At 42.4% G+C, this 27,345-nt stretch overlaps 2 protein-coding genes across 3 annotated transcripts in view; both read left to right on the forward strand.

The window, feature by feature from the left end:
• LOC149984125 (inverted formin-2-like) overlaps positions 1 to 12,193 on the forward strand; it is a 15,142-nt gene extending 2,949 nt beyond the window's left edge. Inside the window, exons 11-18 of the mRNA XM_090232918.1 lie at positions 16 to 194; positions 322 to 445; positions 597 to 761; positions 983 to 1,085; positions 2,051 to 2,203; positions 2,639 to 3,145; positions 3,274 to 3,311; positions 11,892 to 12,193. Coding sequence (XP_090089044.1) covers positions 16 to 194; positions 322 to 445; positions 597 to 761; positions 983 to 1,085; positions 2,051 to 2,203; positions 2,639 to 3,145; positions 3,274 to 3,311; positions 11,892 to 11,945 — 1,323 coding nt within the window. The 3' untranslated portion in view covers positions 11,946 to 12,193. The remainder of the gene's footprint in view (positions 1 to 15; positions 195 to 321; positions 446 to 596; positions 762 to 982; positions 1,086 to 2,050; positions 2,204 to 2,638; positions 3,146 to 3,273; positions 3,312 to 11,891) is intronic.
• Positions 12,194 to 12,741: 548 nt separating this feature from the next.
• Positions 12,742 to 26,185, forward strand: LOC110522301 (adenylosuccinate synthetase isozyme 1 B). Of its 2 annotated transcripts, XM_036975885.2 has the most exons (14): positions 12,742 to 13,201; positions 21,268 to 21,370; positions 21,510 to 21,572; positions 21,720 to 21,770; positions 22,252 to 22,318; positions 22,609 to 22,716; positions 22,858 to 22,939; positions 23,234 to 23,360; positions 23,768 to 23,922; positions 24,088 to 24,212; positions 24,377 to 24,474; positions 24,628 to 24,777; positions 24,881 to 24,961; positions 25,430 to 26,185. In XM_036975885.2, the coding sequence occupies exons 1-13, from the start codon at positions 13,034 to 13,036 to the stop codon at positions 24,931 to 24,933; spliced, it is 1,350 nt and encodes a 449-aa protein (XP_036831780.1). In that variant the 5' UTR covers positions 12,742 to 13,033; the 3' UTR covers positions 24,934 to 24,961; positions 25,430 to 26,185. The 2 variants fall into 2 exon arrangements, with proteins under 2 accessions (XP_036831780.1, XP_021456268.1); XM_021600593.3 differs by having other exon boundaries at positions 24,881 to 26,185.
• The last annotated feature ends 1,160 nt before the right edge of the window (positions 26,186 to 27,345 follow it).

A 27,345-nucleotide genomic window follows, 5' to 3' on the forward strand; every position in this document is an offset into this window, starting at 1 on the left:
AACTTTGTTCTACAGGGAAGCCACACAGGGAACGCTGAGGGCTTCAAGATCAGCACACTGTTGAAACTCACTGAAACCAAGGCCAATAAAAGTCGCATCACGCTGCTCCACCACATCCTAGAGGAGGCTGAGCAGAACAATGATGACCTGTTGAACCTTCCAGATGATCTAGAGATCTGTGAGAAGGCTGCTCGGTAATGGGGGGGGGGAAAGCTGTATACAACTTTTGCAATTTTTCAGTGGTGCCAACATTGTAGAGTAATCAAAGCTTGACATGGGAGGCTATGCTAATCTTACCAAGTTTGTAATTTCTTTCCACAGTGTGAATTTGGAGTCTCTCCAGTCAGAGGCGAGCTTGCTCATCAAGCGGTTGAAAGATTCAGAGAAGAAGGTGGCTTCCTCCTCTGTGGCGGCCATCAAGGAGCAGTATCTCACTGCCATACAGGTGGGTTGCTATACCTCTCCTCATCACCAGAGAGCAGGTGACTGTGGTTTCACACAAGCGGCCCTTTAATGGTGTCAGAGATTAGCATGCCATCAGGTTGGTTGCCAGATCATAACTAAATACAGCTCCCTGAAATGGCTGTCTACTCTAGGGAAGCCAGGAGGCCTGCAGGGAACTGGAGGCGAGGTTTGCCTCCATCGACAGGAAGAAGGAGGATCTGGCACAGTATCTGTGTGAGGACTCATCCCGTCTCTCCCTGGAGGACTTGTTCAGCACTTTACATTCCTTCAGGGGACTCTTCATCAAAGCTCTCAAGGTGAGAGAAACAAATTACTTATGGACACTTTGTGTCTATTGACTTTCCTATATAAAACTTGAAGCATTTATTCCAAAAACTGGGCCATAACTTTGGACTGGATAGGTCCCCAAGTTTTGTTTAGAGACTAAATATCACATTGCTATGGTTTCACATTTGCATTGTGGACACCTGTGCTGCTCTGTTTTCTCTTGCTTTTTATGTTTTTATTTTTATCGTAGGACAATCAGACCCGCCGAGAGCAAGCGATTAAGGCTGAGAAGAGGAAGAAACAGCTGGAAGAGGAGGATTCCAAGAGACCAAGGGGGGAGAACAGGAAGATAAGTAAGTATAACCGGCAGCCAACACTCCAAATAAGTGTTACCTCATGGCCATCCCTGGTAGAGCCCTGCACAGGCATTATTTTAAAGCCTACCCATGCCCACGATGTTCAGGCCCCACCCTACCCAGGTCCACTTGCTTCTGCCAAATTTAAGGCCCTGCCCGAATCAGAAATAACTTCCTCCATTAATATCCATTAGCTGCTAGTCTCTGTCCCTTGCTCCCTGTGCTGCTCGCACTGCAAGCACACTGCATGCACACTGCATGTCTCTGCTAGTGTGAGTATCCCTAGCAATGCCTCTGTTCAATGACAGAACAGTTGATTGTAAACTAGCTACTTTATCACTCTAAACTCAGTCAACTCAAGGAACATTATTTTCAGTAAAATAATCTTTCATGTGGACTCGTACAATGTTCTGGTCTTATATTTTACAACATTGAAGAACTTCTGACGCATGATATGTACTGTGCAGCAGAGCATGAGCAAATGGCTCTGCTTAAATGTTAATTATCAATTTAGTGATGCATGAGCCCTACCTGTACGTACCCTAGTTATAAAATAAAAAAAAACAGGCCCCATCTGGCCCTAACCCTATAATGTCGGGTAGCAGAGCTCTACTTCCTGGTAACTAGTCACGTGTCCCATTACCAACTTCAGACTGCTACTGAAAGGGTTTCTGCCTGACTGTCTTGATACTCTTCAGAAGATCCCTTTCCTGGTCCTCTCCTTTATCTGCACTGATCTAGAAGAACTGGGGAAGTGAAAGCATTGCTCACACAAGACTCTTTGCTTTTAAATATCCAGCCTTTCATCGCTCAGTGCAGATGAAGGAAAGGAGACTAGTAAATGATAGCTTTCGAGGACGGTCAACACCTGATAGTTGACCAGTGCAAATTCAAACACACTACCAGAACATTGCATGTATCAAGAGTGGACTGTTGAGATTCACCCCCTCTCTCACCCCCAGTTCGTAAAGCCCCCCCGGTCCAGGAGGGCTGCATCATTGACCACCTGCTGTCTGACATCAGGAAAGGCTATGCGCTGAGGAAAACCAAGCACCAGGCTGACAGAACCAGCCTGCCTTCTGAGGACAAGAAAGGGGACAGCATTCAGCCTGGTGGTGAGCATGAAGATGGCACCGGTCATTGATTCTGCCGCTGCCCATGGCTGTTTTTGAAATGCAGTATGTTATTAAGGCCCTGTTCAGTAACTTGGGCTGGGACGATACCAGTATCGCGATACTAATGTTGGAAACAAACATGTTATCCATTCACATATTTATTTTCCAACCTTTAGCACCCAATATTTTACATACAGGAGGATTTTAAAGGACCAAAGAGTTTGTTCAGCTTTGAGTTTTCATTTTTGCCATGGAAGAAAATATTGTGATACTGGTATCACAGCCCTACCAGTAACACTCCCTTACCTCTAACCACTAGGCACTTGGAGATCTAAAAGGGTTGAATGTAGAGGAGGTTTGTAAAGGAGGTAACTGTAGTTAAGCGTGCTTTATGTCAGTCTTTAATGAATCTTTTTCCTTTCCCTTCTCCCTTAGAACAGTGCACCAAGCTTAAGGGAACATCTGCTATAGATGCCAAAGAGGAAGTTGAAAAGGGGACTTCACCCATTGACCTAGGACAACAAAGTGGAGATCTGGTCGTAGTGGAGTCCGGCCTCCCCACAGACCCCTCACTTCAGTCGAGTTCTCCCAAAACACCAGGCCCCTCAAACCTTCATACCACCACCAAGGATCACATCCAGAGTGAAGACCTCAAGCTTGGGATGGATTCCTCTACTGACCGCCAGCTCAAGGAGTCCCCAGAGGGGGAGGGGTTTAAGGCCGCTGAATCCAAGGTTGAGAATGTGAACAGGAATGCATTCTCAGCTGCTGGGGATGGTCCAAAGAGCAGAGATGCAGAGACCGATGGGAACAGAGAGAGTGGAGCTGATGGAAATGGGTTAGAGAAGACTCCATCATCAGAGTCCCCCTCAACCACAGCTGATGTCGACGCAGAGTCCAAACATGCACAGAAACGGGGGAGTACTAAGAGACATGGCAAAGGTAATGTATTCAAAACTAACCCCATCTCGATAGAAAATTAACCATGCTTGGGAGCATATCTTGATTTCATATTTCTTTAGGCCTGTAAGAAAAACATTGTTTCTTGTCTTTTAATTCTCTAAAAACAGCCAAGCGCAAAGGAAAAGACCACACTAAACTTAAAAAGGTGTGTGTGTTACAATGAGGGAGGTTCTCCTCCTTTCAGGCTATCAGAAACACCATCCACTAAGCTTGCATGGATCTCACTGGATCCTTGGTGATTTAAGGGTCCTGTTTCACTGGCTATTCTGCATCTTGGCCATCCTGCACATCCCTCCCTTTTCCTTAGTGACCTTTCTGAAGCTATTTGCAGTTACTGTTCCTGCTTGAGCTCTCTTCCATGTCTGTGGTATGGTTAGCCTGGCTGGCTTCCTGTTGGTGCTTTATGGTTGACTTCCAGGGGCTTTTTGGTGGTTGTATATTGTCTGTCAGCTAATACCGGGTGGTTGGAGATTCATAGGCTTGCCATCATTGGATCCCCCTAGTACATGAGGTGCCCTTATGATGGGAGATGTGATACCCCTCGCGCCTGACGAAACGCATACCGACTCACTGAACATTGCGGGACCTCAGCCAAACTCTGGACCTTAGCAGAACTCTGCCTGTTCTCCCTACCAACACACAGAGATCAGATCTGGGCCAGTGGTTTTTGTGGGTCATGACAGTGTTGATTCACTTAGTTTGAGTAACTTTTTGTGGATTTCACATTTTGTCAAAGAACATTGCCTCTATAAATGTTGCATTTGATGTGAACACCAACTACTGATTTTTGCCAGATTGTTCTCCATTTCTTTTTTTATGATGAACATGTCAAGAAAGTAGTTTGTTAGTGTGTTGTAAATCTTTGTCACTGCCAAGGGATGTTACAATCACAGATGTCCCCTAAAGATGACATCACTTCATGTTAGGTGTGGGGTCTATGGATCTCGTCTCTTCTAATCGCCAGTGTGCAGAGTGCACTGAGCAAGCGGCTATGGCTCTGTCAAGTTTAAATGTTTTTGCCTCATACACAGGATACAATGGGTGTAAAACATTACTCTGTGTGCTTTTTAAATGCACTTTTCTTGATTGATTTAGATTTTTATTAGGATCTCTTTTTGTCCTCATTTGGACTAATTGTCCAAGAGTCCTTAACTTTAAAATACAATCCAGTTTTCACAAATAACATGCTGGTACAAACATACCATAATATATAAAGTAAATTAGAAAAAATAACTAATGACGATCTGAAAAGAGGTTGGTTCAGTCATCTACCATAGTCGTGCACAACATCACAATCCTATTTCCTAGTGGTTCTAAAGTATTCCTGAAATGATTTATTGAAAGATTTATGGTTTCTCAATTTGTATTTTCTTCTTTTCGCTTTGAATCTAAATGTTTTACTTCTTTGCTGGTGTAAGACATGGATGGTCGATATCCCATTCTTTGTATTGACTGAATGTCTCTTATCAACTGAATCCTGCAGTGAATAGATTTTGGCCATAATAAAAAAAGGGTGCTCACTTTATCTTGTTGATTGCTGACCACTTAAGAACATTGCATGACTACAACAGAATAATCATATCACCGCCTTGCACAGAAGAAAGCAGCAATCTGAAGCTTTCTCACTTGTTGATTCATTTCCCCACACCACAGAACGGTAGTTCACCCAACTTCCAATTAATATTTGGGTTGTTTACCTAAGACTCTTTCCCAGTTTGATATATATATATATATAGCTATCCTTCTGACCATGTACCCGATCTTCATTATTTTATCAAATCAAATGTATTTATATAGCCCTTCGTACATCAGCTGATATCTCAAAGTGCTGTACAGAAACCCAGCCTAAAACCCCTAACAGCAAGCAATGCAGGTGTAGAAGCACAGTGGCTAGGAAAAACGCCCTAGAAAGGCCAAAGCCTGGTTCCTCTCTAGGTTTCTTCCTAGGTTATGTGGGGGGCCGGGTGAAGATTTATAACAGAACATGGCCAAGATGTTCATAAATGACCAGCATGGTCCAATAATAATAAGGCAGAACAGTTAACTGGAGCAGCAGCACGGCCAGGTGGACTGGGGACAGCAAGGAGTCATGTCAGGTAGTCCTGAGGCATGGTCCTAGGGCTCAGGTCCTCAGAGAGAGAATTAGAGAACGCACACTTAGATTCACACAGGACACCGAATAGGACAGGAGAAGTACTCCAGATATAACAAACTGACCCTAGCCCCCCGACACAAACTACTGCAGCATAAATACTGGAGGCTGAGACAGGAGGGGTCAGGAGACACTGGCCCCATCTGAGGACACCTCCGGACAGGGCCAAACAGGAAGGATATAACCCCACCCACTTTGCCAAAGCACAGCCCCCACATCACATAGAGGAGTTATGAGCTGACCAAAGTTGAGAATGGCGCTGGGATGTATAGCGGCCGTTTTACAGGCTCTTGACCAAATTATGCTATTTAGTGTGTTTGTTTTGCGCTGACATATTTTTTTTTACATAATGTTTCCTTTGACTGAAAATAGCTGTTCTGATGTCCAGAAGCGATCATTAACCTCGAACTGGATGAAGAATTCTACTTCAATGCCTCATCCGTGCAGGACATACTGCTCACCCGGGACCAGGCCCTAATCCCCAACGCTCTGAAGTGGAAAAGCCGGGGCACCTTGGGGGCACCTTGATTAAATAAACCGCCTCTACCCTCTGTTCTATTGGTGAATGTACAATCTCTGGAGAACAAACTAAGCTCAGTTCGAGACTATCCTGTCAACGGGACCTGAAGAAGTGCAGTATCCTATGTCTCACAGTATATTAACCAACGAGGACGGTTAGTATTCAGACGCCTTGACTTTTTCCACATTTTTGTTACGTTACAGCCTTATTCTAAAATGTATTAAATATTTTTAATCAATCTACACAATACCCCATAATGACAAAGCAAAAACATTTTTGCAAATGTATTCAAAATAAAAACCGATACCTTATTTACATAAGTATTCAGACCATTTGCTATGAGACTTGAAATTGAGCTCAAATGGCTCTTCAACTTGATTGCAGTCCACCTGTGGTCAATTCAATTGATTTGACATTTGAAAAGGCACACACCTGTCTATATAGTGCATGTCAGAGCAAAAACCAAGCCATGAGGTAGAAGGAATTGTCCGTAGAGCTCCGAGACAGGATTGTGTTGAGGCACAGATCTGGGGAAGGGTACCTCAACATTTATGCAGCTTGGAATTCCCCAAGAACACAGTGGCCTCATCATTCTTAAATGGAAGAAGTTTGGAACCACCAATACTCTTCCTAGAGCTGAGCAATCTGGGGAGAAGGGCCTTCGTCGGGGAGGTGACTAAGAACCCGATGGTCACTCTTGACGACAGAGTTCCTCTGGAGATGGGAGAACCTTCCAGATGGAAAACCATCTCTGCAGCACTCCACAAATCAGGCCTTTATGGTAGAGTGGCCAAACAGTAGCCACTCCCCAGTAAAAGGCACATAACAGCCCGCTTTGTTTGCCTAAAGGACACTGACCATGAGAAACAATATTCTCTGGTCTGACAACCAATATTGAACTCTTTTTGGCCTGAATGCCACGCTTCCTGGCACTATCCCAACTGTGAAGCATGGTGGCAGCATGCTGTGTGGATGTTTTTCCGGAGCAGGGACTGGGAGACTAGTCAGACAATGTTTTTGCCCAAATGCATCTTCAATTTTTGATGTCGGATTAAAATTGGGAAACAGCGTCCATAAAGTAACCATTTAGATCCATTTGGACTGAATAAGTTACGTTTTTATTACACTCTCAATTTACCACTCTCACGTGCACATTTCTGCCCACTATAAACCAATGATGTGCTTGCTTTTGTAGTATTTCTGAAAATGCTAACATCCTTTCAGCTAAATCTCAGTTCTAAAACCGGATGCTACTCCGTTGCTTCGCAACAGTAGCAGCTAGCTACACCAGTTGCATGAGAAGCAAAAGGAAGGTATCTAGCTTTGGTATGTTTTGTAATGGAAGGTTTTTTTTATATGGCTGAAGTCATCTGTGTAAACTGCTGACCTGGACACTTGCGTGTAATCAGAGCACAAATAAGCTAGCGAACGTCCTTGGTTGCTATTATAGCCAGTTACATACACCAAACTGGGAAAACTGCCACGCTGCTAATACAATCATGCACCAGAACAGACTTGTTGCTGTTGGAAGATGCAGAGCAAATTATATCCCTTACCTTAAGTATTAATTCCATACGCTCTCTCTGTCACTGCAACTATCTTCGTGTAATTATAATTCAATACAGTGTCAAGTTACTTTTTGTGTTCCCGCAAGTAAAAAGAAGCAAGGGTGCAATTGCAAACGAAGCACACAGATAAAACAACAACATAATAATTGTTGTTTGCTTGCGCAGTCAAAAGAGAACGCCATGCTTGCTAACTTGATTAACTGTGATAAAACGAAACTGTTTTCAACACCAATGTTTGTGATTATTAAAAAAAATAAAATAAATACCAATCAAGAGAAATAAACATTCGTTCAGTGAGTGAATGAACAAAAAAAATAATGGAACGAACACGTGCTATCATCAAACCATTTAAAATGATGTCAACTTGACGTATTTATAACGGAGTTCGTAGCATAATGTGATTTTGAAGGTCCTGGGTTAGCCTACCGGAGTTTTTTTTTTTTAAAATTTTTTTTTTACCATTCTGTCATTTTCATTTATTAGGTGTCTCTTAACCCTTGTGTAGTCTTAACATTCTGTGTACTCCCCTTGTCCTAAGGGTCAAGAATTACCCGCCTTCACCAAACCGCTAATATAAAACGGCTTAATTTAATTTTAAAGCCCAAATCTATTTTGCATGAAGAAACAACCTGTCATTCATCAAAAACTTTGAATATTTGGGTTTTCCTTCTTCACAATGCAGAAAGACTGCATTTTAATCTGTGGACAACACTAATTTTTTTTATTACAACACACCTGTCATTGTTTTCACTAAAGTAGAGGATTATTATTATTGCTAGAGGTACTGCATAAGTGTGTAAACTATTTTTTTTTAGCAAGAGATAGCACTTGTATATCCTAAAGTAGTTTCTAATGCATTTTATGGAAGGGAAACATTGAGTCTTGAACTTTTTTTGCAACATAGCGATATATTCTGTACAATGAGGAATTCAAATACTAGTCTTCTTCCCCAAAAAATTAACCATTGCCCCCACCCACAAGGTGTATAAACAATAAGAATAAGATACAAACACAACTCTAATTAGCACATGTAGGACAGTGTGCATGGACTTTCTCAGATGTATTTCTCACATGTGCAGCACCTGTATTTGTTTTACATTCATTCTTTGGAAGACACAATTGGCATCTCTTCCTTTTTGCCTGCCCCAGCTGCAGCCTCAAGTGGATCAGGACAAGATTCAGCCCCCTGAACAGCTTTCACAAGCGCTGCAGTGGCTGCTGTGTGGGGGAGATGCTCCCTTTGAATTAATAGGGTTACCAGTGCCTTTCCCAGTTGCTCCAAGAACACCTTGTTCTGCTTATCACTAAAGCATTGTATGAGGACATTTCAATGATGTTATGGAAGATAACCAGGGGCCAGCGGGCAGTCATCCTCCTGCAGCTGTAAGTTCCAATCACCTTGTCCATGTTGTCCAAGCCTCCTTCGTTGTGGTTGTAGTCCAGGATGATGGCTGGCTTCCTGTCCTCACGATCACTGATCTCAGCTATTTCGTGCAGTATGCTCAAGAGCACCACAGCCTTGTTCCTCTTTGGGGGCTAAGAAACTACTGGTGGTGGGGGTGAAGGCAAACTTTGAGAAGGCCTCTCTCCCCCTTGTTGCGAGGAGTGCAGGGGGGGAACTCATCTGTCAGATGCACGCCATCCCTACGGTACAAATGCATGCGATAAGGCTTGAACAAGAGAGCCTGCAATAACCCTGTAGCTCTTCAAGAGCAACTGTGGCCATCCCTGAATTGTACGTACAACATTTACTGTATCTGATGTACGTTTTGATTGTGATATATTTTGTATTTCAAACTGGGAGGTTTGAGCTCTGAATGCTGATTGGCTGACAGCCGAGGTATATCAGACCATATACCACGGGTATGACAAAACAATTATTTTTACTGCTCTAATTACATTGGTAACCAGTTTTAAAATAGCAATAAGGCAACTCGGGTTTGTGATCTAGCCAATATACCACGGCTAAAGGCTGTGTACAGGCACTCCATGTCGCGCAAAAGAACAGCCCTTAGCTGTGGTATATTGGCCATATACCACACCACCTCTGGCATTATTGCTTAAATAACTCAGTATTATTTACAGGTAATGTAGTATAAATGTTGATTTCTTTTTTTTTTTTTTTTTGTATGTGTTTTCCGGGAGCTTTCTCAATTGTCTTGTTAAAAAAGATCAGGGAACATTTTTCTAGTTTACTCCATATTGGCTCAAGTTTTTGTTTTGTTTTTTTCACTTCCCTCTTACTATTAAATAATGACTAATAACTACATCATTTTTCTTGCCATTTGTCATTATTGTGTACTTTCACTTTACTGTTATTGCTTTGTTTTGCAGTATTATGTTGTATAATCACCTTCCGGTGTAAAAACCATGGCGAAAAAGGGAAGTGTGCATTGGTCTGAAGGATTGGTCTGAAACTCACATGAGCACCATAATGTGTACTTTCCCTCTACCAAGTTTTTCCAGTTCACAGGTTTTACCTACTAAAGTCTTCAGAGGGATAATGAACTTTAGTGTCCTGCTAATGAAGTTATGTATATAAAGTGCATTCAGAATGTATTTAGACCCCTTGACTTTTTCCACGTTACGTTACAGCCTTATTCTAAAATTGATTCAAGTGTTTATTTCACTTCAATCTACCCACACTATCCAATAATGACAAAGCAAAACAGTTTTTTTTTTTTTTTTACATTTCTGCACATGTATTAAAAATAAACTGAAATATCACATTTGCATAAGTATTCAGGCCCTTGACTCAGTACTTTGAAGCACCTTTGCCAGCGATTACAGTTTTAAAGTGTTCTTGGGTATGAGCTTGGCACACCTGTATTTGGGGTGTTTCTCCCATTTAAAAAATAAATATTCTGCAGATCCCCTCAAGCTCTGTCAAGTTGAATGGGGAGTGTCGCTGCACAGATATTTTCAGGTCTTTCCAGAGATGTTCGATCTGGTTCAAGTCCGGCTTTGGCTGGGCTACTCAAGGACATTCAGAGACTTTTCCCAAAGCCACTCTTGCATTGTCCTGGCTGTGCGTTTTGGGGTCGTTGTCCTGTTAGAGGGTTAACCTTTGCCCAAGTCAGAGGCCCTGAGCAGGTTTTCATCAAGGATCTTTCTGTACTTTGCTACTTTCATATTTTCCTCAATCCTGACTAGTCTCCCAGTCCCTGCCGCTGAAAAACATCCCCACAGCATGATACTGCCACCACCGTGCTTCATCGTAGGGAGGGTGCCAGGTTTCCTCCAGACGTGATACTTTGCATTCAGGCCAAAGAGTTCAACCTTGTTTTCATCAGACCATAAAATACTGTTTCTCATGGTCTAAGACTTTAGATGCCTTTTGGCAAACTCCAAGTGGGCTGTCGTGCCTTTCACTGATGGCTTCTGTCTTTCAGTGGCTTCTGTCTGGCCACTACCATAAAGGCCTGATTGGTGGAGTGCTGCAGAGATGGTTGTCCTTCAGAAAGGGTTTTCCATCTCCACAGAGGAACTCTGGAGCTCTGTCAGAATGACCATCGGGTTCATGATCACCTCCCTGATCAAGGCCCTTCTCCCCCAATTGCTCAGTTTGGCCAGGCAGTCAGCTCTAGGAAGAGTCCTGGTGGTTCCAAACTTCTTGCAGTTAAGAATGATGGAGGTCACTATGTTCTTGGAGACATTTTCGATGCTGCAGAAAGGTTTTGGTACCTTTCCCCAGATCTGTGCCTTGACAATCTTATCTCTGAGCTCTACGGACAATTCCTTTGACCTCATGGCTTGATTATTGCTCTGACATGCACTGCCAACTGTAGGACGTTTTTATATAGACCGGTGTGTGCCTTTCCAAATAAGGTCCAATCAATTGAATTCAACACAGGTGGACTCCAAGTTGTAGAAACATCTTTTGACCTTGAGATGTTTCTACAACTTGATTGGAGTCCACAGGATGCTCCTGAGCTCAATTTTGAGTCTCATAAGAGGGTCTGAATAATTATGTAAATAAGGTATTTCTGATTTTGTTATTTTTAATACATTTGCAAACATTTCTACAAACCTGTTTTTGCTTTTGTCATTAGGGTTCATAGTGAGTACATTTTTTATTAAATACATTTTTGAATAAGGCTGTAACGTAACAAAATGTGGAACAAGTCAAGGGGTCGGAATAGTTTTCAAAGGCACTGTATCATTAGGATGTATGTATTTTTACATAGGCCTGTTGTAAATGTATTGTAGCGTCTTAATTGCAAAAAGAAATATGAATACACAACTTTTAGCTACGGTCATTTGACAGATAATGAACTGTCCATTGTTCAGCACAGCAATTGATAAAACAGGACCTTTTTTAAAATTAAAAAATGTTAGTGAGGCATAACTTTAACTTAGGTGACAGAAGACTGGACAATCATCACAGGGAGCAAAGGTTATCAACTGTCTCCTCTTGTAGGGCAAATTAAATGGTATAGCTGTGTTGTGTATGGGACAGCACTGATCTTTTATCTCTATTTCTAGGTGGACGCAAAAAGAAGGATGAGCCCAAAGGCAAAAAGAAGCAATGAACTTTGACTCCATCTTCCAGTGCTCTGTTTTAGCTCTGCCAAACAAATTCTATGGCATAATATACATTTTTATACTGTACTTACAAATATCTATGTCAGCCATGTTTTTCTCACTGTTTTCAAAAGGAGTAGGCCTACCTAGCGAACCTAGGTTTGTTTTTCAAATGGAGACCTGCCTTATTACACCCATATAGAGGGGTCTTTGTATTATTTACTACATCAATAAAAGGTAATGTGGCAATGATATCACAGAAACCGCTTGGCAACCAACCACTTCATCATGATGATGGGACCATTTTGCACTTTATACTTTCATCATGGACCTTCAATGTATTGGACACAGTTTCATTGAAAAATGATACATTATTTTAAGAAAGTCAACATTTCTATGTATAACATGTTATGTGGACTTGTTGATACAGCCGCTGTCATTTCATTTGACAAATACAGGGCCAATTTAGCTTACAGTCATAGTAGGAATATTGGTTCATGATCAATTAAGTATTACATATTGACCATAAAAATCTCACCTGTTTTCAGACATGGTACCAGTTATTGTTTCTTTTTTTACACTCTTTGCATTCACACAAGCACAATTATCTGCATTGCAAATAGATTGGATAATCAGAAATGTAATGTAGGCTATTATGAAAATACAATACAATTATACATTTTGCTTTTAACCACACCAAATTAGGTTGTCCTATATTTATGTGTAATAGGGACAGTATGTTCACAGTTAAAAGTATTGCATTTAGGGTACATTGGTCCAACACAGTGCGCACGTAGTATCATCCGAACGAGACTTGGAGAATGATTCATTGAAAATGCACACAAAAACACGGCTACACTATATGATTTCTCATTGGCTCTCGCTTTGGTGGTAGCCTAACTCTTGAAACTGAGTGATAAGGGGCTGACGGTAAAAATAGACACGAGATCATGTGTAGTCTATCGTGCACGTGTCTCTACATCAACAGGCGGATAACCCGTATTTGGTTACACCGGACTCAGACTTGAGGGGGTATTTTTCCCATCACATAGGCCTTCGGGTTGTCGTTTCTACTGCGATCGGTGCACTAGTGTAGGCAAAACATGTCTCACAAAGCTTGTTACACAAACCCAGGAGCAGGGGTTAAGCGACCCCGTAACGACACAGGGAACAAGTTGACAGTTGTACTTGGTGCACAATGGGGCGATGAAGGGAAGGGAAAAGTGGTCGACTTGTTGGCGACAGAGTCGGACATCATTTGCAGATGCCAGGTGAGGAAATAAGATTAAAACGCACTCTTTTTTTCTTATTTGTTCTTTGTAATATTTGCATTTGTTTATTTTGGAGAAGTTGCACTTGCAAGATAATATGCGCAAAGGCGCATATTTTTTTATTTTGACCCAAATTGCTGTATGCACCGGTTATCTTGCAAGTGCCTTAGTATATTTATTTATGTGAGAAATGTCACACAGTGTACAGTATGTGCCATTGTGCAAAATGTATATATTGATTAATTGTGCAGTCAGGGGTCATAGCGCAATAGTTGACTTTGTTTCCAGGCGCATGAAAGAAAACATACTAAGGCATTCACTATTTCAGCACGGCACCGTAGAATGTTGGGTTGAAAGACACTGCGTTTATAAATAAAAGCACATTCCGTTATGTTGTAATAAGAACCCGGCTCAACAGAAGTTTGGAGCTCGTGTTGACGTGCCTAGCGTATCTATGCAAGCTCTATTACAGTATGGGCTCGCGGAGACCAGTGCCACAGTGTGCTATACTTTGTTCCAGACAGCCCGAGTGGTAAAGGTCTCAGCGATGTCAGTGGCATGCCGCATTCCCTTCAGTCATATGGCCTGATAAATGTCAATGCGCATTGAGGCGCGCAACAGCGTAGGTCATCAGTGTAGTGGTAGACTAACCAACTGTGATTTACGGAAGGGGACATATTACAGATTTATTGGAAAAGCTGCTGAAAATATATTGCAACCAATAAATGTAACAGTGCGAGTTGAGCCTAGCCATCTAACTATTTGAAGAATTTGAACCATTTTTAGACCCCTGTTAGCCTGTCCTTCAGTGAATGGATCTCAAGCCTCTCACAGTTTGCACCCATTTATTTCAGTGTATCCTGGGAAACAGCTTACAATAGGTCTACATTCCTTTATGCAACTCTAGACCCACCATGGTGGACTGAATAGACACTATCTCTCCTAATTATAACACTGATGTCACCAGAGGGAAACTTCCTCGATGTCATAGTTAAGTGACAGAGACATAGGTTGTCATGTCGACTAGCATGGCATTCACTAATCATGGCATGTTTGATATAAAATATGTTAAAATCAAGAATCAATTTTAGAAGCTTTAGCATTTTTTACATTTGGTCACTAAAGAGGTACTGCAACAGAAAAATACTGTCTTTCCCCCTGGAATTCCATTTTCATCCAAATTTATCTGGATTTTCTTGAGATGCTTGGGACATCAAGTGAGCACTTTTTCCAGTGATAACACAATACAGGAAGTTAGAGAGAACCGTTTATTTTGTGTATGTTCTTGTCGGCACTGTCGATACAGACCTCCAAAAGATGGAGGCCGAAATATTCTCAATCCAATAAAGAAAACCATGGCATTTTTTAAGAGTGGTGTTCAATTATCCAAATTGAGAGTGTTGGGCAGTGACAATGGGCAGCAGTGTCCTAAGGTCCCAAGGTCACTCCGACTATCATTCTGAGGACTGCTTCTGTGAAGATAAGCCTGTTTTAGTGCATAATGTAATCAAAGAGGAATTTGGGCAAAGTAAAGATACGTCACTGAACTATGACAAACGTGCTAAACCCTCAAGGTTCCAAATTTTACATTCTTCTGAAATAAAATCTTCCTTATTGAATATGTCAAAATGGTGTTTTATCTCCAAACTTTTGTTTGCATGTCTTACGGATATTGTATACTGTAACTATTTTTTCTAGATTAATTATTTGATTCTTGCTTCATATTGTTCACTCTGTATTCATTTTCAGTGCTACAGTAAAAATATTTGGATCAGGACATTCTGGTCTTTTGACTGACAAATCAACACTGGTTGATTTGTTAGAAAGTAACCTTAGAAATATGGCAGGGTCAATCTATATGAAGCTTCTGCTGATGACAGAGATGTCTTAATGTTTATTTATGTGATTGGCAATAAAAAGTGTTAGCATTTGCATGTTTAGTTTCCTCTTTGGCATTGAGGAAGGAAGGGATTGAGACTGGTATTGGTAAACCCAGCCAAGAGCTGCCCAGTGACGCAAGCCTACCAGACTAACTAAAAGCTTTTTATGCTTGCTTCGAGGTAAGCAACACTGAAGCATGCATGAGAGCACCAGCTGTTCCGGACGACTGTGTGATCACGCTCTCCGTAGCCGATGTGAGCAAGACCTTTAAACAGGTCAACATTCACAAGGCTGCGGGGTGTCAGGGAAAAATTACATACTTACTTGATTTGTTTGATATTAATGGTAAACAATTATATATTTAACTAAGAGTAAGGCTGAGTTTTTATGGTGTCCACTAGCTTCCTGCAGATAGTCTGTGCATTGAGGAAATTGATTTTACTAGAGGGCTATAAAACTTTACAGCCACATTCCTTTCTGTGACCAGTGGTGCACTGGGGAGATGTATTCCATGGAAAGGATGTGGGGTGGTTCTAACTGGGATAGAGATGGACTGGAACAAAGGGTCCTAGACATCCTGGCATCAGGGAAATTAAGCCAGGGTTGGGGGTTAGAACAACACCAATGACAGGATGAACCCAAAGTGGCTTATGATGTTTTTGATCTGCCTGAGAAGGATGGAACTAAACATTCTTAGTGTCCTACATAAGATGTCTGTTTTTCATTTTTAGAGAAGCTCTCGGTAACACAACTTAGAGTGTGTGGTCGATGGTTTCATTATTGCAATAACTAATCGATGTTGAATAAAGATGATTGTTTGAATAATTGTCCGTCAATAAAATGTATTTATAAAGCCCTTTTTACATCAGCTGATGTCACAAGGTGCTGTACAGAAACCCAGCCTAAAACCCCAAACAGCAAGCAATGCAGGTGTAGGAGCACGGTGGCTAGGAAAAACTCCCTAGAAAGGCCAGAACCTAGGAAGGAACCTAGAGAGGAACCAGGCTATGAGTGGTGGCCAGTCCTCTTCTGACTGTGCCGGGAATTTTAACAGAACATGACCAAGATGTCTAAATATTCATTAGATGAGGGTAAATAATAATAATCACAGTGGTTGTAGAGGGTGCAACAGGTCAGCACCTCAAGAGTAAATGTCAGTTGGCTTTTAATAGTGTATCATTCAGAGTATTTCTACCGCTCCTGCTGTCTCTAGAGAGTTGAAAACAGCAGGTCTGGGACAGGTAGCATGTCCGGTGAACAGGTCAGGGTTCCATAGCTGCAGGCAGAACAGTTGAAACTGGAGCATACCCCCGGACAAGGCCAAACAGGCAGGATATAACCCCACCTACTTTGCCAAAGCACAGCCCCCACACCACTAGAGGGATCTCTTCAACCACCAACTTACTATCCTGAGACAAGGCCGAGTATAGCCCACGAAGATCTCCCCCAATGCACAACCCAAGGGGTGGCACCAACCCGGACAGGCAGACCACGTCAGTGACTCAACCCACTCAAGTGACGTACCCCTCCTAGGGATGGCATGGAAGAGCACCAGTAAGCCAGTCACTCAGCTCCTGTAATAGGGTTTGAAGCAGAGAATCCCAGTGGAGAGAGGGGAACTGGCCAGGTTCAGGAGGCCTGTGTCTTGTGACCCTACGTGTAGGTATGTACGGCAGGACCAAATCAGAAAGATAGGTAGGAGCAAGCCCATGTAATGCTTTGTAGGTTAGCAGAAAAACCTTGAAATCAGCCCTTCCCTTAACAGGAAGCCAGTGTAGAGAGGCTAGCACTGGAGTACTTTGATCAAATTTTGTGGTTATAGTCAAGATTCTAGCAGCCGTGTTTAGCACTAACTGAAGTGTATTTAGTGCTTTATCCAGGTAGCCGGAAAGTAGAGCATTGCAGTAGTCTAACCTAGAAGTGACAAAAGCATGGATTAATTTTTCTGCATCATTTTTGGACAGAAAGTTTCTGATTTTTGCAATGTTACGTAGATGTAAAAAAGCTGTCCTTGAAACAGTCTTGATGCGTTAGTCAAAAGAGAGACCAGGGTCCAGAGTAACGCCAAGGTCCTTCACAGTTTTATTTGAGATGACTGTACAACCATCAATATTAATTTTCAGATTCAACAGAAAATCTCTTTGTTTCTTGGGACCTAGAACTAGCATCTCTGTTTTGTCAAAGTTTAAAAGTACAACATTTGCCGACATCCACTTCCTTATGTCTGAAACACAGGCTTACAGGGAGGGAAATTTGGGGCTTCACCATGTTTCATCGAAATGTACAGCTGTGTGTCATCCGCATAGCAGTGAAAGTTAACATTATGTTTCCGAATGACATCCCCAAGAGGTAAAATATATAGTGAAAGCAATAGTGGTCCTAAAACAGAGCCTTGAGGAACACCAAAATGTACAGTTGATTTGTCAGAGGACAAACCATCCACAGAGACAAACTGATATCTTTCCGACAGATAAGATCTAAACCAGGCCAGAACTTGTCCGTTTAGACCAATTTGGGTTTCCAATCTCTCCAAAAGAATGTGGTGATCGATGGTATCAAAAGCAGCACTAAGGTCTAGGAGCACGAGGACAGATGCAGAGCCTCGGTCTGATGCCATTAAAAGGTCCTTTACCACTTTCACAAGTGCAGTCTCAGTGCTATGATGGGGTCTAAAACCAGACTGAAGCGTTTCGTATACATTGTTTGTCTTCAGGAAGACAGTGAGTTGCTGCGCAACAGCAGTGAGGTCTCTTCGATATTGCACGGTAATGTCTTTCCAAGCTAGTCGGGAGACTTCCAGTTTGGTGTAGCGCCATTTCCGTTCCAATTTTCTGGAAGCTTGCTTCAGAGCTCGGATATTTTCTGTATACCAGGGAGATAGTTTCTTATGATAAATGTTTTTGTTTTTAGGGGTGCGACTGCATCTAGGGTATTGCGCAAGGTTAAATTGAGTTCCTCAGTTAGGGGGTTAGCTGATTTTTGTACTCTGACATCCTTGGGTAGGTGGAGGGAGTCTGGAAGGGCATCTAGGAATCTTTGGGTTCTCCCAGAATTTATAGTACGACTTTTGATGATCCTTGGTTGGGGTCTGAGCAGATTATTTGTTCTGATTGCAAACATAATAAAATGCTGGTCCGATAGTCCAGGATTATGAGGAAAAACATTAACATCCACAACATTTATTCCACGGAACAAAACTAGGTCCAGAATATGACTGTGGCAGTGAGTAGGTCCGGAGACATGTTGGACAAAACCCACTGAGTCGGTGATGGCACTGAAAGCCTTTTGGAGTGGGTCTGTGTTCACTTTTCCATGTGAATATTAAAGTCACCAAAATGTGAATATTATCTGCCATGACTACAAGGTCCGATAGGAGTTCAGGGAACTCAGTGAGGAACGCTGTATACGGCCCAGGAGGCCTGTAAACAGTAGCTATAAAAAGTGATTGAGTAGGCTGCATAGATTTTATGACTTGAAGCTCAAAAGATGAAAAGTATTTTTTTTGCTATCATAAATGTTCTGCGCGGGGTATATGGTCACTAGTGTAACCAGGAGGTGAGGCCTCTTTTAACACAGTAAATCAGGCTTAAGCCATGTTTCAGTCAGGCCAATCACATCAAGATTATGATCAGTGATTAGTTCATTGACTATAACTGCCTTGGAAGTGAGGGATCTAACATTAAGTAGCCCTAGTTTGAGATGTGAGATATCACAATCTCTTCCAATAATGGCAGGAATGGAGAAGGTCTTTATTCCAGTGTGATTGCTAAGGCGATTACCGCCATGTTTAGTTTTGCCCAACCTAGATCGAGGCACAGACACAGTCTCAACGGGGATAGCTGAGCTGACTACACTGACTGTGCTAGTGGCAGGCACCACTAAACTGGCAGGCTGGCTAACATCCTGCTGCCTGGCCTGCACCCTATTTCATTGTGGATCTAGGGGAGTTAGAGCACTGTCTATGTTCGTAAATAAGATGAGAGCATCCCTCCAGCTGGAGTCCATCACTCCTCAACAGGCCAGGCTTGGTCCTGTTTGTGGGTGAGTCCCAGAAAGAGGGCCAATTATCTTCAAATTCTATCTTTTGGGAGGGGCAGAAAACAGTTTTCAACCAGCGATTGCATTGTGAGACTCTGCTGTAGAGCTCATCACTCCCCCTAACTGGGAGGGGGCCAGAGACAATGACTTGATGTCGACACATCTTTCTAGCTGATTTACACGCTGAAGCTATGTTGCGCTTGGGACCTCTGACTGTTTCATCCTAATATCATTGGTGCAGACGTGGATAACAACATCCCTATACTCTCTACACTCGCCAGTTTTATCTATAGCCAGCACCATCTTCACCTCCCTAAACACCTCCCTCTGCAACTGGATCCTGGACTTCCTGACGGGCCGCCCCCAGGTGGTAAGGGTAGGCAACAACACATCTGACACGCTGATCTTCAACAATGGGGCCCCTCAGGGGTGCGTGCTTAGTCCCTTCCTGTACTCCCTGTTCACCCACGACTGCGTGGCCAGGCATGACTCCAACACCATCATTAAGTTTGCTGATGACACAACAGTGGTAGGCCTGATCACCGACAACGATGAGACAGCTTATAGGGAGGAGGTCAGAGACCTGGCAGTGTGATGCCAGGACAACAACCTCTCCCTCAATGTGAGCAAGACAAAGGAACTGATTGTGGATTACAGGAAAAGGAGGGCCGAACAGACCCTCATTAACATTGACGGGGCTGGAGTGGTGTGGGTTGAGAGTTTAAACTTCCTTGGTGTCCACCAACAAACTAGAATGGTCCAAACACACCAAGACAGTGGTGAAGAGGGAACAACAACACCTTTTCCACCTCAGGAGACTGAAAAGATTTGGCATGGGTCCCCAGATCCTCAAAAAGTTATACAGATGCACCATCGAGAGCATCCTGACCAGTTACATCACCGCCTGGTATGGCACCTGCTCCTCATCCGACTGTAAGGTGCTACAGAGGGTAGTGCGTACGGCCCAGTACATCACTGGGGCCAAGCCTCCTGCAATCCAGGACCTATATAATAGGTAGTGCCAAGTCATAGACTGTTCTCTCCACTACCGCACGGCAAGCGGTACCGGAATGCCAAGTCTAGGTCCAAAAGGCTTCTCAACAGCTTCTACCCCCAATCCATAAGACTGCTGAACAATTAATCAAATGGCCACCTGGACTATTTGCATTGGACTATTTGCTTTGACCCACTCCACCCCCTTTGTTTTTATACTGCTGCTACTTGCTGTTTATTGTCTATGTATAGTCACTTTACCCCTACCTGTATGTACAAATTACCTCAACTAACCTTTACATTGACTCGGTACCGGCACCCCCTGTATATAGCCTTCTTATTGTTTTTTTATTGTGTTACTTTAAAAAATATATATTATTATTTCTTAACTCTATTTCTTGAACTGCATTGTTGGTTAAGGGCTTGTAAGTAAACATTTCACGGTAAGGTCTACATCTGTTGTATTCGGCACATGTGACAAATACAATTAGATTTGATTTGATAAATCTGTGGTCCCACTGGTGGAGATGTAAGAAAGGTTCCTGCAGAGGGACAGGAGTGAAATGAAGCTGCAGAGGAGATACTGGAAGTAACAACATACACATTACTTTTAGGACAATGATAAAATGTCCTTATAGGTAACACTTAAAGTCCTCAAAGATTCTTCAAATGGGCTCATTTCTGTCTCCACCTATGCATCATTCAACAAGCAAAATAAAATAGTGAACTGTATCCTTTGTGCTAAGGAAGAGTTTGGGCTTGTCACTAGTTTACTGCTAAGGATCCATTTGTCCCTGGTTGCACAGATAAGAGGGTGTCCATTTGGGATGCCCCTCTTTCTCTAGCGTGCCTGCCAGGCCCAGGGGATAAGGAGGAGTTACGTGCCTGGGGAATCATGGATACATCAGAAGGGCATACTGCCCCGATCTCTGCTGCTGCTAAAATAGCCCCTACTCTAGTACTGCAGATTGTGGGTTAGTTTGATGTGGGAAGACCTACTGTATTTCCCCAGGCACCCCGCAGGCATGTTATAGTGTGACCAACCAGTCTTGTGTATCTACAGACAGTGGATAATTGTTGGATGGGATAAACTAACCCATACAGTTATCACATTCCTGAGTGCCCTCTCTGTTCTTCTTGTTCTCTGGCCACAGGGCGGTAACAACGCAGGTCACACGGTGGTGGTGGATGGGAAGGAATATGACTTCCACCTCCTACCCAGCGGGATCATCAACTCCAAAGCTCTTTCCGTGATCGGTGTGTACATCCCTATTCCTTGTCTTCAGCAGCTTGCACTGACCAGTCACTCGGCTCTTTGGTTTGCCAGTTGTAGGCCTACCATCCAACCATAGCCCACTGTGTATTCTTACACAGATAATCCCTTCTGTCTCTGCAGGCAATGGTGTGGTCATTCATCTGCCAGGCTTGTTTGAAGAAGCTGAAAAAAATGAAAAGAAAGGTGGGAAGATTTTGATATCAACATTAAGTAGTGTAATTAGCCTATAGTTTGTCTTAGAATGTGCATGTTGATAATCCATTTAGAAAGGAACAGCAAATGAGAGAACAGAGTGATTTTTCCTAACTATTTTATGTTTCCATCCCACAGGCCTTAAAGACTGGGAGAAGAGACTGATAATCTCAGACAGGGCCCACATTGGTAACTAACACTCTTATTGGAAAACAGCTGCATTTAGAGGAGAGGGCAAAGGACATATAGTTCAGATAGTGCTAAAAACAGATACAACAAACACAGTTGTTTGTTGAGAGTAACAGATGTGGTGTGATAGGATATAATTGATTATTGCTGATTGTCTACCAACCAATTGCTGATCGATTTATGTTATGCACTTTTTACAGTTACTGTAGGTTTTGTAACAATATGGCAATGCAATATTTAATATAGTTTGTGTTGTGACAACAGTTTGACATTGATCACCAGCTGTGAGATGTGGTGAGATGATTTTAAGAATACTTTTTACAGTGCTGGTTAACAGTTGTTGCAGATAATTTTAGGACATGGGAGAGACATGTATCCCATACTCTTACATGTTGCTCACATGTTCCGATGGCATGTTCTGCTGATGACAGGCATATGTTTGTATCCGTGGTGGGAAATAACCTGTGTACCCTTTGGACAGTGTTTGACTTCCACCAGGCAGTTGACGGGCTCCAGGAGGTACAGAGACAAGCGCAGGAAGGGAAAAAGTAAGAACTGGAAATTACACCTTTTTTTCCTGTAGGACTCAAACAACACTTTACTAAAGCCTGCAGGTGTAATGCATTACGATGCATTTAGAATGCATTGTAAAACGTGTCATAAATCGTGATACAGTATAAAAGCATGCGATGCTTGTAACATGTTGTTAAGCATTACCTGCATGCTTTAAGTAAAGTGTTACCAGATGAATTGTTTTATAAGAATCATAATTCCTGTAGTGTTGAAATGCTTATATTCCTCAAATATAGTGTTGTAATTCATAATTTACTTCATACAGTATTGGAACCACAAAGAAAGGCATCGGACCAACCTACTCAAGCAAAGCATCACGTACGGGGCTGCGTATCTGTGACCTTCTAGCTGATTTCAAAGACTTTTCTATGAGGTAAGTCTCACCTTCACTCACAGAGGCTGAGGGTTATGGGGAGTGCCAGTTTGGCATTTGGCTCTCTGGACAATGGGAACATTTATTATGGACATATTGCTACAGTATATTCATGTTCTTCTGATGGTGGCTTGGTTCTAGGTTCAAGAACCTTGCCCAGCAGTACCAGGCCATGTTCCCCACACTGGAGGTAGATGTTGACGGTCAACTGAAGAAATTAAAGGTGGATTTCATGAAGTGTGCATTTTTTATGTGTTTGTTTGTGTTTGTGTTGACATGTCGATGGGGTAAATACCCCTCAGATAGTAGAAAAAGTATGTCAGAATTGTAACAGAGTGGACACACTCATAACTCATCATCATCAACCCATAATAACCATGAAATCCTCTCAGTCATGGGGTGAGGTCTAAATTTAGCATCGGAGAAGCAGATGAGAATTACAGTAGCTCTGCTCTCATGATCCATCTATTCATACAGTAGGAACAAATCAAATCTTGCATCCTGTCTAATCATATAGGAGTATGCTGAGCGGATAAGACCCATGGTGCGAGACGGTGTCTATTTCATGTACGATGCTATTAATGGACCCCCTAAGAAGATTCTGGTGGAGGGAGCGAACGCTGCCCTGCTTGACATTGACTTTGGTAAGGGAATTCTATACTCCCCTATGGCTGACTGTATGAGACGGTTATAGACGCATGAATATGAGTAAGCACTGTTAGCCCAAGAGTCATGGTACTCACTACAGTTAGTCGCTCTGGATAAGAGTGTCTGCTAAATTACTAAAATATAATAGTTTGTTCATAGGCATGGTATGTTTCCTTAGAATGGGTTTGTGTTTGGTTTCTTAAGATAGGCTCAACAACTATTTGGGTCGACACAGTCCTTGGTTACACCTGTTGACACAACCACATATACAATAGTCATTATAATGAAATAGGACGTTTTAAAGGAAGACATTCCCCCACACAGTTTGCTAGCAAATGGTCTGGTGCTCATCCAGGAGGCTATCAGAAATGCATCCCTTTAGAATGTTGCTCTCGTCTCCCAGGAACCTACCCATTTGTGACATCATCAAACTGTACCGTGGGTGGTGTATGTACCGGACTGGGAATCCCCCCTCTGAACATTGGTGATGTGTATGGGGTGGTGAAGGCCTACACCACTAGAGTGGGCATCGGGGCGTTCCCTACAGAACAACTCAATGTGAGTCAAACCCCAAACATGATACACTAATGCAAGTAAGAGGAGCTATAGAGTGAAGAACATAATGTCAGAATTCAAACGCAAAGTAGTCAAGACTACACAGAATAGAGTAGTTGAATGTCTGATTGCTCAGACTTGCTTCTCTGCTGTCATCTGTCCTTACAGGAGGTTGGAGAGCTGCTGCAGACGCGGGGCCATGAGGTGGGCGTGACCACAGGGAGGAAGAGACGCTGTGGTTGGCTGGATCTGGTCATCCTGCGTTACGCCAACATGATCAACGGCTTCACTGCGTGAGTGTCGCTGCAGGGTCTGCCCTGCCCCGAATGTTGTGCAGTCCTGTTACCTTTATTGAAAATTTGGGCCACATTGCCACCTACTGGATCTTATGTGGGGGGTGGGGGGGGCTGGAGAGGAGAGATACATGCTACATTTTTTCCTTGTTTTTCAATCACAGGTTTGCATTAACCAAACTTGATATCCTTGATGTGATGGATGAAATCAAAGTGGGAGTGTCTTATAAGCTCAATGGCAAAAAGATTCCCTATTTCCCAGGTAAGACTGACTGAATTTAGTAGTGTATATATTCCTGTATAAATGTATGTGATGAAAGAAGTTGTTGGCTTTATGTTGGCTTATAAGATTATTTTTTCCACTAAACCTTTCTCCATGGACTGTATGACCCATGTCTCCTCCCTGTCTTCTCAGCTAACATGGACGTCTTGCAGAAAGTGGAAGTGGAGTACGAGAAACTGCCTGGCTGGAAGAGTGACACCTCAGCCTGTAGGAAATGGGAAGATCTGCCAGTCAAAGCCCAGAACTACATCCGCTTTGTGGAGATCCACGTTGGCGTACCCAGTAAGTATTCTATTCCAAATTCAGGACCTACCTGTTTTAAAAATAACGAGATCAATACATAAAAACTTTTCAATGGCTCTTAATCAACGTTTTCTCTTTCCAGTCAAATGGGTTGGAGTGGGCAAGGCCAGGGAGTCTATGATCCAGATGTTCTAGGACACAAGACCTTCCTCTCTCCATGAAGGTGAATTGAGGTGCTATGGCTTTATCTGCCCTGGTCAGATTTCCTCTGTTTTGAAAATGTTTTTCCTACTATACGGGGCTGGCGCAGCCACACAAAGTGAGCAAATATGAGACTTTGAGACATGTTCAGAAAATACTTATATTGATTGTGTCACAGTGGCCCTTCTCTGTCGCAATTTACAAACCATGAAATGATTTTAGGTGAGTTCAGATAGACTTGTTTATGTCCCAATTCCTTTCTTTGCACTGCTATAGCATTTGAGTATTTTGCAAAATATTGCTTTGATTTGACATTACTGTCATGTCAGGTAGCCTATGCTGTTTAGACTTGAATGAACCTTGGCCAGTATCTGATGCCTAATACTTGCATGCTGATGTAGAACCACAGCTGAAAAAACTATTTTGAACAATGTGTAATGGCCAGAATTATGTAGTCATGAGTATAACATTTAATTTTTTATTTAACTAGGCACTTCAGTTAAGAACAAATTCTTATTTGTAATGACGGCCTACCAAGAGGCAGGGACGTGGGCTGGGAGAAATAAAAAGTTGGACGAAACACACATCACAACAAGAGAGACACCACAACACATAAAGATACATATATACATAATAATAAAGATACATAAGATACAATACATAAAGAGAGACCTAAGACAACAACACAGTATGGCAGCAACACAACACAGCATGGTAGCAACACAACATGACAACAACACGGTAGCGACACAACATGGCAGCAGCACAACATGGTAGCAGCACAAACATGGTGCAAACATTGTTGGGCACAGACAACAGCACAAAGGGCCAGAAGGTAGAGACAACAATACATCATGTGAAGCAGCCACAAGTGTCAGTAAGCTTGTCCATGATTGAGTCTTCGAATGTAGAGATGGTGTGGTCTAGGTGTAAATGATGTGTCCTGTATCATGTTGTCCACATTTTGTTGAAAGCGCACAGATGATCCATTTTCTTTGCTTCTGTGACACATTTGATGATATAAAACAAATGTATTTTTGTACCAATCAAATCTCAGTCCCGATGTATTTTTGCACACGTCAAATTTCAGTTTTTCGTAATATTATGTCCCCCATTGATACTGTACTATAACAGCTAAGATGGCACTGTGATACCCCAAAAGTTATCTAGTGCAATATTGTTACAAGTAGAAATCTTTAAGAAGTGGAAATCTGATATGCAAATAAATCTGTTATATTGCACAATTGATCTGTTGTGTTTTGTCTATTTTGTCTCTGGCTCACCCTTCTGTCAAGAAAAAATACAAATAGTCACAACTCTGGTGAATACTGAGGAAATAGTGTCATCTGCTGGACTAGGTTATTTTACAGTGCCTTGCGAAAGTATTCGGCCCCCTTGAACTTTGCGACCTTTTGCCACATTTCAGGCTTCAAACATAAAGATATAAAACTGTATTTTTTTGTGAAGAATCAACAACAAGTGGGACACAATCATGAAGTGGAACGACATTTATTGGATATTTCAAACTTTTTTTAACATATCAAAAACTGAAAACTTGGGCGTGCCAAATTATTCAGCCCCTTTACTTTCAGTGCAGTAAACTCTCTCCAGAAGTTCAGTGAGGATCTCTGAATGATCTAATGTTGACCTAACTGACTAATGATGATAAATACAATCCACCTGTGTGTAATCAAGTCTCCGTATAAATGCACCTGCACTGTGATAGTCTCAGAGGTCCGTTAAAAGCGCAGAGAGCATCATGAAGAACAAGGAACACACCAGGCAGGTCCGAGATACTGTTGTGAAGAAGTTTAAAGCCGGATTTGGATACAAAAAGATTTCCCAAGCTTTAAACATCCCAAGGAGCACTGTGCAAGCGATAATATTGAAATGGAAGGAGTATCAGACCACTGCAAATCTACCAAGGCCTGGCCGTCCCTCTAAACTTTCAGCTCATACAAGGAGAAGACTGATCAGAGATGCAGCCAAGAGGCCCATGATCACTCTGGATGAACTGCAGAGATCTACAGCTAAGGTGGGAGACATTTCTTAAAGATATCCATAAAAAGTGTTGTTTAAAGTTTGCCACAAGCCACCTGGGAGACACACCAAACATGTGGAAGAAGGTGCTCTGGTCAGATGAAACCAAAATTGAACTTTTTGGCAACAATGCAAAACGTTATGTTTGGCGTAAAAGCAACACAGCTGAACACACCATCCCCACTGTCAAACATGGTGGTGGCAGCATCATTGTTTGGGCCTGCTTTTCTTCAGCAGGGACAGGGAAGATGGTTAAAATTGATGGGGAGATGGATGGAGCCAAATACAGGACCATTCTGGAAGAAAACCTGATGGAGTCTGCAAAAGACATGAGACTGGGACGGAGATTTGTCTTCCAACAAGACA

Source organism: Oncorhynchus mykiss, chromosome 4, assembly GCF_057628025.1.
Source record: "Oncorhynchus mykiss isolate SJ-2025 chromosome 4, ASM5762802v1, whole genome shotgun sequence".
Lineage (NCBI taxonomy): Eukaryota > Metazoa > Chordata > Actinopteri > Salmoniformes > Salmonidae > Oncorhynchus > Oncorhynchus mykiss.